Source organism: Mobula hypostoma, chromosome 7 (genome assembly GCF_963921235.1).
Source record: "Mobula hypostoma chromosome 7, sMobHyp1.1, whole genome shotgun sequence".
Lineage (NCBI taxonomy): Eukaryota > Metazoa > Chordata > Chondrichthyes > Myliobatiformes > Myliobatidae > Mobula > Mobula hypostoma.
Window position 1 is genome coordinate 130,559,550 of NC_086103.1, and position 12,827 is coordinate 130,572,376.

The window sequence follows — 12,827 nt, forward strand, 5'->3', positions numbered from 1 at the left end:
GACATCGGAGTGGGTGCCGTCTTGTCCTAATGGCCATCTTCGGATGGGAAACTTCACCCATGTGCACTCTTCTCCATGCGGATACCCCTGGCAGAGAGGAAGTATGGCATCGGGATTTGGGAGCTTCTTGCAGTTGTTAGCCTTGGAGGAATGGCATCACTCTCGAGAGGGGCCAAGAGCTATTTTTTTGGTTTGGACTAACCACAAGAACTTGGCTTATGTTCAGGAGACCAAGAGGCTGAATTCCAGGCAGGCCAGGTGGGCTTTGTTCTTTAACCACTTTGAATTCATCCTGACCTACAGTGCAAGGGGAGATTCCTAGGAATGGTTCTCTGGGTAGGCTGTTTGTCCCAAGTTCCATCTGGTCCTAGGTACATCAATGGGGACATTTGTTGAGAATGACTGCACACCCAGGGATTGCCAGGACCCTCGAGTTTTAAAGAGGAGGTATTGGTGGCCCAGAATGATGAAAGAGGTTCGGCAGTACATGCAGGCATGCGAGGTGTGCACCTGGAACAAGGAACCATATATCCAACGTCAAGGGGTCCTCCACTCCCTACTTGTTCCTGAAAGACCTTGGGCACACATCTCCATGGAGTTTGTCACAGGACTCCCACCATCCAAGGGGAAGTCGGTCACCGTGGTAGCTGTCGATCAGTTTTCGAAAGCCTGCAAGTTAATTTCTTGAAGGAATTACCGTCTGTGGTGGTGACGGCTGAGATTATCCTGGACAAGGACTCCAGGATCCACAGATTCCCAGTGGACATTGTTTCAGATCATGGTCCACAATTCACATCACATTTCTGGAGGGTGTTCTGTAAACTTACAGGGGCAACAGCAAGCCAAAGGCAGTCCAAAGGCCAGATGGAGTGGACCAACCAAGATTGGGAACGTACCCTAAGATGCCTAACCTTGGAAAGACAGGATAAGTGGTGTGACCATTTGATGTGGGCACTCGGCACTCAGGATGTCACTATTCGAGTGCCAATGTGTTTATCCTACATCTCTCTTTCTGGAACAAGAGGCTGAGGTTGTGGTCCCTGCAGCCAAAGATCTCATCCCATGCTGCAAACAAAGATGGATTAGGGCAAGAGAAATTTTGCTGCTCTACTTAGAAAGCTGACACAAAGGCGAAGCAAAAGAGAAGCTAGGGGCATGCTTTACAGCTTGAGCATCAGGTCTGGCTGTCCACTCATGATTTGGCTCTCCGAGTGGAATCCCAAGTTCACTGGACCCTTTGAAATGCTGAGAAAAGTAAATCTCGTGGCTAACACCTTGAAGCTCCCTAAAACTCAATCCCACCATCCACATCTCTAAGTTAAAACCTGTCTGCACTAGCACCTTAGCCCCGCCACCTTCAGCCCCGTTGCTACCCAGGTTCATTGAGGGGGAACAGGGCTTCACGATGAATAGAGTTTTGGACGCATACTGTTCAAGGGGTTTGGCAATATTTTGTGAACTGGGAAGGATTCAGACCTGAGAGGTGCTGGGTGCCTAAAAGAGACATCTCAGATCTAGCTCTGATCCACGACTACCATCTCAGATCCAGCTCTCATCCACGACTACCATCTCTGCCTCTCCTGGCAGTTAAAATCGTGCTTCGTGTAGAATGCTTAATGATTAGGATGGAGAAGGAATAGTGAGTGATTTTTTGCATTGTTTATACTGTTGTCAGAAATGGTGAGTACGTTTATTCGCTAACACTCTTTTCTCCTCAAGAGTGACTTAAGCTGGAACATGATGTGAGGACAAAAAAGTTGTAGCAGGGGACAGGGATTTAAAGTTTTGGGCCATTGGGATCTCTTTTGGAGCAGAAGTGACCTATACAAAAGGGAGATGGAATTGTTATATTACTGTCACATTTGCCAAGGTACAATGAAAGGCTTGTCTTGCATACTGTTTATACAGATCAATTCATTACACAGTGCAATAAGACAATAACCGAGTGCAGAATAACGTGCACCAGCTACAAAGAAAGTGCAGTGTAAGGAGACAATAAGGTACAAGATCATAACGAGGTTGACTATAAGGTCAAGCATCCTTTTTATCTGACTAGAGAACCAGGGACTGATCGCCCTGAACTGGAAAGGGCCAGTATCTTGGCAGGCAGATTTGCTTGTGCTATTGGCGGGGTTATTAAACTAGATTGGTGGAGAGTTTGGGGAATGGGATGGTAAATGAGGGGCTGGAAAGTGATGCAGAAGTCAGCAACAGCATATTGAACAAACAGCAGAGACAAGGAAAGTCTACTGGATTAAATTGCATTTATTTCAATAAAGCGGCCTGACAGATATGACAGATGAATTCAGGACATGGATAGATATGCAGGAATAGGATACTATGGCCATAGTGGAAACATGGCAAAGGGAGGGACAGGATTGGCAACATAATGCTCCAGGATACAGTTGTTTTAGGCAGTACAGTATAGTGAGGAAGCTGGAGGAAAGAGAGGAGGGGTATTGGATGGCATTTACACATCAAATATGCTCATTAATCTAAGATTTGGAGTTTGTCAGATCTACTGTATAAAGGTAGCATTTGGCTGAGTAAAACACTTCGGGCAAAATTGAAGTTTGGAAAATCTGATGTAAATGGAAATCCAGCGGAATGTTTTCCAATTGCGAAGCCATACCCCACACCAATGAGGATGGTAGTGGTTGTTGTTGGTTAATTATCTCAGTCCCAGAATATTGCTGCAGGAATTCTTCAGGATGGTTTCTGAAGATTAACTACTTCCCACTGTGTCAGAAAAGAGGCTGTTCTTTGATGATTGCGTACTGTTCAATTCTATTCTCAACTCCAAAGCAAGTGCTTGTGTGGAGTAAGAATCAGATACCACATGGGCTGATAAATTGCAAGCGATGTTTGGGTCACAACAGTCCCAAACAGTGACTAAACCCAACTAGAGAGAGTCAAACTGACTGCTCATGATAGTCAACGTTTTATTGAGGGAGATTTCTATTGATCAGAAACTTAATTGGAATACCCACAGACACTGTCTTATGAAAGTGTCAAATGAGGGCATTTGTGCATTAGAGTGACTTTTGGGTTTAGAACATCTAGCAAATGACTTCAGCCACCAATCTTCAAATCTGAATCTAGGTTTTAGATTTAATTTAAAATGCAGCACTGAACCATAGGTTCCTAAAAGCCTTAAATCACAGACCAGACGAACCTGATTAACATTCATTTAGATGTCTGTGGTGTCGGTGCGAATCAGGAGTTGTGAAATTTGTGAGTACTTCCAAAGAAAACATTGTGGATGCATTGTAAATATGGAATTGTCCATTGATGTCCAGTACATAAAATATCAAGTAGCATGGGCCAGCAAGACCTTTCCACTGAAAGCGTCTCAATATGGTGCCTGCTGTAATTTGCTTTATCGAATAAAGAGGCTGTTTCATACCTACCAGTACTTTTCTCCAGTGACTTCATTCACGCAACAACAGTGTTGTGAATAATCTCACTTCTTCAACTCCCAAAATCTTTCCATATTTACAGATTATAAGTTAAGTGTGGAGTGTGACTCATTCTTCTCCCCTTGTCTGGAAGAGTGCAGCTATCACAACACTTGAGACTTAAAAACATCCTACTTGACTGATACCCACTCATGTCCAAAAAAAAATCACTTCCTCCACAATCAGCAGTTTATGGCTGACGTGTGTATTACAGCCACTTACCTAGACTAGTCCAATGGGAATAGGAATACTAACACTTGCAAGTTTCCCTCCAAGTCTGTCACTGCCCTGACCTTCGCCTACCTTTTGGTGTAGCTGGTTCTCTCCACTGAACCTTACCACAAACACCACAGTGTACAAGTGTGTTCATATATCACATGGGAGATGGGGGGTGGTGGTTGATTGGTTGAAGAAGACTAATCACCACCTAATTCCATTGCTAATTTAACCAGTGGCATGCAATTCTTACATTCTTTACAAATAATTATGAAGAAATTGTTTCACTTTTACATCCTGTCAACCTGCATTTTATACAGTATCTTTAGCATTAAATCACTCTGGGAGAATGATAAATTTTAAGCAGTTCTGACTTCTACAATTGATTTTAACTAATGCATCAGATTCTGTTTGAAACTGCTCAGACTTTGCTTGATTATGTGTAAATGTGACAAAAGAAGCCCCTGTTCAGTTGAATGGAAACTTTGGGATGTAGCAAGATTTTGTGCAGGGGAATGTAGAAACTGCTATATTAGATTTTCCCCCCTTTTTTTCTGGTTTTTATCATCATTAGTCAATTGAACTTCTCATTAGGAACTGTAGAGAGTTGAAGAATATGAGAATTTTTATGAATATTTTCTAATAACTGGTTTCTAAATTTTCTGTATTACAGGAAAATGACTGCTTCAGTTCCTGTGCTTCTCTTTGCATTTCTCCCATTTACGTTGGCTTTCCCTCTACAATTCAATTCAACTCTAGGTAAATGGAATCATGTTGTAAAAGATAATATGTTATGTAAATAAACTTGATTTTCTGGAGTAATGAAATTTCTAAACACAGAAAAATCAAGTTCTAAACTCTTCTCTATTTTAATTAAATGTTTGGGTGATAGGAACTAAGAACTCAATGACTTATGGTGTATCAAATGCCTGCAGCCTTGTGTATTGTGATTGGAAACTTGTTTTGCAGGTTGTGTTTTTAAAAAATAAATTCTACTTCAACATTCATTGGTTGATTTCTTAAACTATGGTTGGTCAGGTGTGTAGCGTTCATTAAATTGTAAAGGTAAATACAGATCAAAAATTATTATGGCTTGTATCATCAGCAGGTTCTTTTATGTGGTATGACCACTTTTACAATCTCACCTTGTGATACAAACCAAGTATGCACTGCATCTAATAAAGCAAGGAAATACAAAGTGATGCAGAATGGAAAAATTTCTTGCTATTTGTGTTCTTAGTTCTTAATTAAACAAAGAACAAATACAGGCACTGAAATGCATGTGGTTTCGATCGATAGGAGCAATCTATATATATATATATTACAGATCTTTATGTTCAACCATACATGAACGCTCATGAAATCAGCCAAATGAAATAGCGTTCCACTGGGCCAAGGTGTAAAACAATATCAAACCAAGTAAAACACAAGGTACATATAAGATAGCAAGTAAACACACAGTCACACGAAAATGTATATATATAGCTCAAGTCCCTGAGTGAGAGGAACAGCAGGGGAGCAATCATTCTGTTGAGAATATTGTATAGGCCACCCAGCAGCAATCAGGACACAGAAGAAAATATTAGTAGGCAGATTTTTAGAAAGGTGCAAAAATAACAGGGTTATTGTCATAGGTGACTTCAACTTCCCTAGTATTGATAGGCACCACCTTACTGCAAAAGGTTTGCATGTGGCTGAACTAATTAGGCATGTCCTGCAAGGATTCCTGACATAGTACGTGGACAGGCCAATTAGAGAAGAGACTATACTAGATCAAGTACAGTACTTGGCAATGAACCTGTCCAGTGACAGATCTGTCAGTGGGTGAGCATTTTGGAACAGTGACTATAACTTGCTGACCTTTAGCACAGTCATGGATAAGCATAGAAGCAGACATAGAGGAAAGTATTGTATTCGAGTGGGATAATTATGATGTATTAGTCATAAACTTTGGGTGCATAAATTGGGAAGAGATGTTCTTAAGGAAATGCACAGCAATAATGTGACAGTTGTTCAGGGAACATTTGCATGGGCTTCTGGATAGGTTTATCCCAGTGAGGACGTGGAAGGGAAGGTTAGTAAGATTGCAGATGGAATGAAGGTTGGGAGTTGTGGATCGCGTAGAAGGTTATCATAGGTTACAACTGGAGATAGGCAGGATGGAGAATGGCAGATGGAGAAGTGACTCACTTTGAAAGATCCAAGTGGAAGATGTAGTACAAGGTTAATGGCAGATTTTGATAGTATGGAAAAACAGAGAGATCTTGGCGTCTAAGTCCATGAATCCCTCAAAGTTGCAGAGCAAATTGATATAGTGGTTATGAAGGTGTATTTTGTTCATTTCTGGTTGCCTCATTATAGGGAGGATTTAGAATTTTTAGTGATGGCTTAGAAGAGATTTATCAGGATGCTACCTGGATTAGAGAGCATGTCTTATGAGGAATAGTCGAATGAAGTAGGGTTTTTCTCTTTGGAGCTAAGGAGAATGAGAGGTGACTTGCTAGAGATGTGTGAGATTCTGAAAGACATAGACAGATTGAACAGTGAGCACGTTTTTACCAGGGCAGCACTGACCATAGGACATTATTTTAAGGTGAATGGAGGAAAGTTTGGGGAAATGTCAGAAATAGGTTTTTTTACACAGCATGGAAGGTGTCTGAAATGCTCTGCTGGAGTTGCTGGCTAATATAGAAGGAATATTTAAGAGACTATTGGATAGGCACATGATTGTAAAAAAAAAGCAAAGGGTTATGTGTTGTGTAAGAGAGAATGGTTGGATTGATCGTAAAGTAGGTTTATATAAGAAAGCACATCATGAGCTACAGGGCGTCGACTGTGCCACACTAATCTCCATGCATCAGTGTTACAAATGGTTAAACTAAGTGCTAATCCAGAAAGCCTTTAAGTCAATTATTCTCATGCTTGATACTTTCTGATTACATGTGATAGTAAAAATATTCAATTGAAAAAGTGTAGAGAATGTTTAGAGTCCTGACCAACGTGCATCACTTAATTAACTCATCTATAACTTTTCAGAATCAGAATCAATTTTATTATCAGTGATGTATGTCATGAAATTTGTTGTTACTATAAATTACAATAAGAATAAAATAAATAGTGTGAAAGAGGAGTGGTGAGGTAGTGTTCATGGATTGTTCAGAAATCTGATAACGGGGAAAAAGCTATTCCTAAAATATCTAGAGTATATCTCCTTTCTGATGGTAGTAATAATTAGAGGGCATGCCTTGGATTGTGAGGGTCCTTAATGATGGATGCTCATTCATTTTTACTACAGTATTGAGTGTAAAAATAGTTTGACAAAATATTAACAAAATTGAAATCATTCAAACAAAATCATATAAAATGGGACCAGAGAAACATATTAGCATTTGTATCTTATCTTTGCTCGAGAGACCATAATACATAGGAGCAGAATTAGGCCACTCGGCCCATTGAGTTTGCTGTGCCATTCCATCATGGCTGATTTATTTTCCCTCTCAACCCATTCTTCTGCCCTTAACTTTTGACGCCCCCAATTAACCAAGTACTTATCAACTTCTGCTTTAAGATTATTCAGTAAATTGGCAGCCACAGCCGCCTGTGGCAACGAATTCCAGATTCACCACCCTTCTCACCTCTTCGAAATGGACGCCCCTTGATTCTGAGGCTGTGCCATCTGGTCCTCGACTCACCCACTATAGGAAATATCCTCTCCACATCCACTCTATCTAGGCTTTTCAATATTTGATTGGTTTCAATGAGATCCCCCTCATTCTTCTAAACTCCAGTGAGTACAGGCCCAGAGCCATCAACTACGCCTCATACATTAACCCTTTCATTCCCGTAATCATTCTCAAGAACCTACTCTGGACCCTCTCCAATGCCAGCATAGCTTTTCTTAGATGAAGGACCCAAAACTGCTCACAATACTCCAAGTGCAGTCTGACCGTTGCCTTATGTTGCCTCAGCATCGCATCCCTATTCTGATATTCTAGACCTCTTGAAATGTATGTTAACATTGCACGTGCCTTCCTTGGCATTGACTCAGCCTGTAAGTTATCTTTTAGGTAATCCTGCACAGGGACTCCCAAGTCCCTTTGCACCTCTGATTTCTGAATTTTCTCCGTTTTTAGAAAATAGCCTACACCTTTATTTCTATTAGTGAAGTGCATGACCATACACCTCCCACACTATATTTCATCTGCCAGATCTTTGCTCATTCCACCAGTCTGTCTGAGTCCCTCTGCAGAACCCCTGCTTCCTCAACACTACCTGCCCCTCCACCTATCATTGTATCATCTGCAAACTTGGCCACAAAGCCATCAATGCTGTCATTCAAATTTTTGACATATATTTAAATAAGATCTTTTTTGAAAAAAGATTTCAAAGTATTTAATAAGTAAATTATGGGCTGGCTGGTGGCGCAATGATATCGGCGTGGGACCCGGGAGCGGAGGTTCTCGGGTTCGAAACTAGTCGGGTCCACTCCCGAGTACACTTTCCATCTGTGCCAGGTTGAGTGTCAAGATCGCAACTCGACCTCGTAAAATAAAGGGAAAAATACTGCAAAAATGTCTCTGTGAGGAGTGGCCCGCCACAGTCTCTCTCTCTCTCTCTCTCTCTCTCGCTCTGCGCCTTGTAAAAAGCCATGAAAAAGACATCATCATGGACGCATGCACGCACAGACTCGCACGCAGGCACATGCCAAATAAATAAATCAATAAATAGACAAACAACATTATATGCAGTCAGTGTTATTATTCCTTGTGGTGACTTTTGTTTGTCTTATCATAATTTTAGTATTTAAGAAAGAAGGAAATCAGTAGGGCAGTAGGGGATCATGGAATATCCTTGCCACACAGGATTAAAGTGAATTACAACATATTCTATAACTGTAATCAGGAGCAAAAGGACAGCCTAAGAAAGAATGTATTGCCTTAATGACCAAAGGGATAATGTATGTGTGAGGCAACAGGATGCAGGAATTGTATTGTAAAGCCTTCAAAGCTGTGTTGGCTTCTTTTTGATATGTTTTATTGGATGAACTTAAAATGATTTAACATAATAGATTGAAGTTTAGATGGCCATGATTTTCATTAAGAAATTGGCCTGGATGTTTCGTAAAGTGGCAATGTAATTGGGCCCCTCAAGGTCAAAAAATGTCATCTTTGTTAACTACAAAATCTGGGCCATATTAATTAGATTGGGTGTCCCAGGATATATATTTCTGCTTTGTTTTTAATTTCATACAAATTATTATTGTACACAGAATTCACCACTTCACCAGTTCACCTTTCCCTTCCACCTTCCCCTCTCTGAGGTAGAAAGTTCAGTCCTCAGCAAGGGCCTTACCTTTGTCCCTGAGCCTTAGTGAATTCCACATCCACCACAACACCGAGCTCTTCTTCTGTCGCCTCTTCCTCCGGGCCCATTTCTTTGGCAAGAGTTCCCACCCTGCACTGACGACCACTTCTCCAGTCAACAACCCTCCTCCACTTCTTTGTTTCTCTACCTGCTCTGGATCTTTTTGTCTCAAATTGCTGACGAGAGATGCGGACTTGTCTATATTGATGAGACCCAATGTAAATTGGGGGGCTGCTTAGTTGAGTACCACCGCTCCATCCGCCACAAGTGGGACTTCCCGGAAGCCAACCATTTGGATTCCTATGCCCAGTCCCACTCTGACATGTTGGTCCATGGCCTCCTCTTCTGCCACAATGAGGCCATTCTTTGGGTAAAGGAGCAGCACCTCATATTCCTTCTAGGTAGCCTCCAACCTGATGGCATGAACATTGATTTCAACTTCTGGTAATTTTTTTCTCTTTTTTACCCCCCCCCCCTTGTTTCTATTCCCCACTCTGGCCTCTTACCTCCTTGCCTCATCTGCCTATCCCCTCCAGCACCTCCTCATTCTCTCATGGTTCACTCTCCTATCAGATTCCTTCCTCTCCAGACCTTACCTTTCCTGTCCACCTGGCATCACCTATCACCTTCTAGTTTGTTCTCCTTTCACTCTCTCCACTGTTTTATTCTAGCATCTTCCCACTTCCTTTCCAGTCGTGATGAAGGGTCTTGGCTCAAATTGTCGACTATTTACTCTTCCATAGATGCTGCTTGACCTTTTAAGTTCCTTCAGCGTTTTATGTGTGTTGCTCTGGATTTCCAGAATCTGCAGAATCTCTTGTGATTATTATTGTACAGATCCTGTGCTTCCTTTGTTTTTTTGTTTCTAGAATCATGCCAAGACGAAGGGATTGATTTCCACCGCCACTATGTTCTGGAAAGGGAAGCACTAACTTTGAAATGCCCTCTTTTGGAATACTTAAGTCCTGAAAGTTTCCAGATTGCAGCTAAGAATTTCAGTGTTATGTGGTACCGCAACAGAACATCAGAAGTAATAACAACAAACAAGACACAGAGGATACATGCAGAAGATGATTCCCTTTGGCTTCTTCCTGTATTAAGTGGAGATACTGATCTCTATATTTGCGTTTTGTGGTAAGGTTGCAAAGTCATTATTCACATAAGAATACCCAGACCAAGCGATGTTGGACGGTTCTAAACTAACAGAGTAAGAGTAGAATTATTAATCCATTATAATTTTATTAAATTTTCAATTTTAATTTACTTTATCATTTGTATTAGTAGAATTATTTTGTTCATAATACTTTTTCATTTTTACTGAGTTTGTTCTAGACTTCGTATTTAAAAAGGATCGTTGTCTACAAGTTCAATAATTGAGTAATCAGCTTATTTGCAAGTCAACGTTGTCAACTGTCAAGTTATTCTTTGTTTTTCTGACATCAATATATAGGAGAATCCACAAAAGAGGTTGAGATTGGTCCATTACAATTGGAGACTGTCCATAAGACCATAAGATATAGGAGCAGAAGTAGGCCATTTGGCCCATCAAGTCTGCTCCACTATTCAATCATGGGATGATCCAATTCTTTCAGTCATTCCCAGTCCCCTACTTTCTCCCCATACCCTTTGATGCCCTGGCCAATCAAGAACCTATCTATCCATGCCTTAAATGCACCCAAATACTTGGCCTCCACGGCCACTTGTGGCAACAAATTCCACAGATTTACCACTCTCTGACTAAAGTAATTTTTCCGCATCTCAGTTCTAAAAGGACGTCCTTCAATCCTGAAGTCATGCCCTCTTGTTCTAGAATCCCCTACCATGGGAAATAACTTTGCCTTATTTAATCTGTTCAGGCCTTTTAATATTTGGAATGTTTCTATGAGATCCCCCCTCATTCTCTGGAACTCCAGGGAATACAGCCCAAGAGCTGCCAGACATTCCTCATACTGTAACCCTTTCATTCCTGGAATCATTCTCGTGAATCTTCTCTGAACCCTCTCCAATGTCAGTATATCCTTTCTAAAAAAATGGAGCTCACAACTACACACAATACTGTAAGTATGGTTTCACGGGTGCCTTACAGAGCCTCAACATCACATCACTGCTCTTATATTCTGTACCTCTAGAAATGAATGCCAACATTGCATTTGCCTTCTTCACCACCGACTCTACCTGGAGGTTAACCTTTAGGGTATCCTGCACAAGGACTCCCAAGTCCCTTTGCATCTCTGCATTTTGAAGCCTCTCCCCATCTATATAATAGTCTGCCCGTTTATTTCTTCTACTAAAGTGCATGACCATTCACTATCCAACATTGTATTTCATTTGCCACTTCTTTGCCCATTCCCCTAAACTATCTAAGTCTCTCTGCAGGCTCTCTGTTCCCTCAACACTACCCGGTCCTCCGCCTATCTTTGTGTTTTTTTCAAAGTCTGTCACCGGTGCTTATGGCGGTTTCTGTGGCGTGAAGCGACTGAGAGTACGAGACTCCCCCCCCCCCCCAGAGAGGACGCCAGTCTATCATGAGGTTAAACCCCAGCATTTTTGCTGGTACCCATTCTCAGCTGGGTTGACTGGAGCATTGTGTGGTTAAGTGCCTTGCTCAAGGATACACACTGCTGCCCTGGCCAAGGCTTGAACCCACAACCTTCAGATCGCTAGTCCAATGCCCTAACCACTTGGGCACGCGCCACACACCTATCTTTGTATTATCGGCAAATTTAGCCACAAATCCATTAATCCTGTAGTCCAAATCATTGACATAACCCCTTTGTAGTGGTTGTTCTGTTAAAGCCGTTGGGTAGTTCCTCAGAAAAGTGGGGCATTTCAGGTGGGAGAGACTTCGAAGCATAGGACTTCAGCCAATATAAAATATCATGGCTACGGTTTTATCAGTTCTTGCTGTTGGTTTCTTGTTGAAAAGTAAATGGAGTCTTTTCATAATCACAAGAGATTCTGCAGATGCTGGAAATCCAGAGCAACATACACAAGATACTGGAGGAACACAGCACGTCAAGCAGCATCCATGGAAATGAATAAACAGTCAATGTTTCCAGCTGAGACATTTGATCAGGACTAGAAAGGAAGGGAGAAGAAGACAGAAAAAAGAAGGTGGGGAAGTGGAAGGAGTATAAACTAGAAGGTGATAGGTAAAGCCAGGTGGGTGGGAGGGGGTTGTGGAAATGAAGTAAGAAGCTGGGAGATGATTCATAGAAAAGGTAAAGGGCTAGACAAGAAGTATTCTGATAGAAGTGGAGTGTGTACCATGGGAGGAAGGGAAGAAGGAGGGGAACTGGGGGAAGGTGATAGGCAAGTGAGGAGAAGATATATGAGGAGAGCCAGAATGGTGAATTGAAGAAGAGAGAAGGGGGTGTGGGAAAATTACCAGAATCTGGAAAAGTTGATGTTCATGCCGTCAAGTTGGAGGCTACCCAGACAGAATATGAAGTGTTGCTGCTCCAATCTGAAAACAGCCTTTTCATGTTTTCTCCTTCAGTTATTCAGTTTGAATGCTTTTGCATTGAAATCAATTAACATTTTGATTTGGGAGTTTTATATTCAGGGTAATTTCTAACACTGAGATGTGTGTTTACAGGTATCCTACATTTTGTGTCAAAAAGGCAATTTCAGTTCAAGTTAACAAGCCTGTCAGTGCATCATGCCCACAGAACAGTAATTTCTATGGGTCGTCGTCTCATTCGGGAACAGCTAAAACAATTTTTTGCCCTGATGTCAGCGAGTATGCAGGTTCAAATGAAGATTTTGCACTACAGTGGTACAAGGTAA

At 41.5% G+C, this 12,827-nt stretch overlaps 1 protein-coding gene across 2 annotated transcripts in view; it reads left to right on the plus strand.

The window, feature by feature from the left end:
• The window catches only part of LOC134349532 (interleukin-1 receptor type 1-like), a 68,716-nt gene that overhangs the window by 27,598 nt on the left and 28,291 nt on the right, over positions 1-12,827 (plus strand). For both annotated transcript variants that reach the window (XM_063054004.1, XM_063054003.1), the window contains exons 2-4: positions 4,348-4,433; positions 9,908-10,172; positions 12,637-12,823. In XM_063054004.1, the coding sequence (XP_062910074.1) occupies positions 4,352-4,433; positions 9,908-10,172; positions 12,637-12,823 (534 nt within the window). In that variant the 5' untranslated portion in view covers positions 4,348-4,351. The remainder of the gene's footprint in view (positions 1-4,347; positions 4,434-9,907; positions 10,173-12,636; positions 12,824-12,827) is intronic.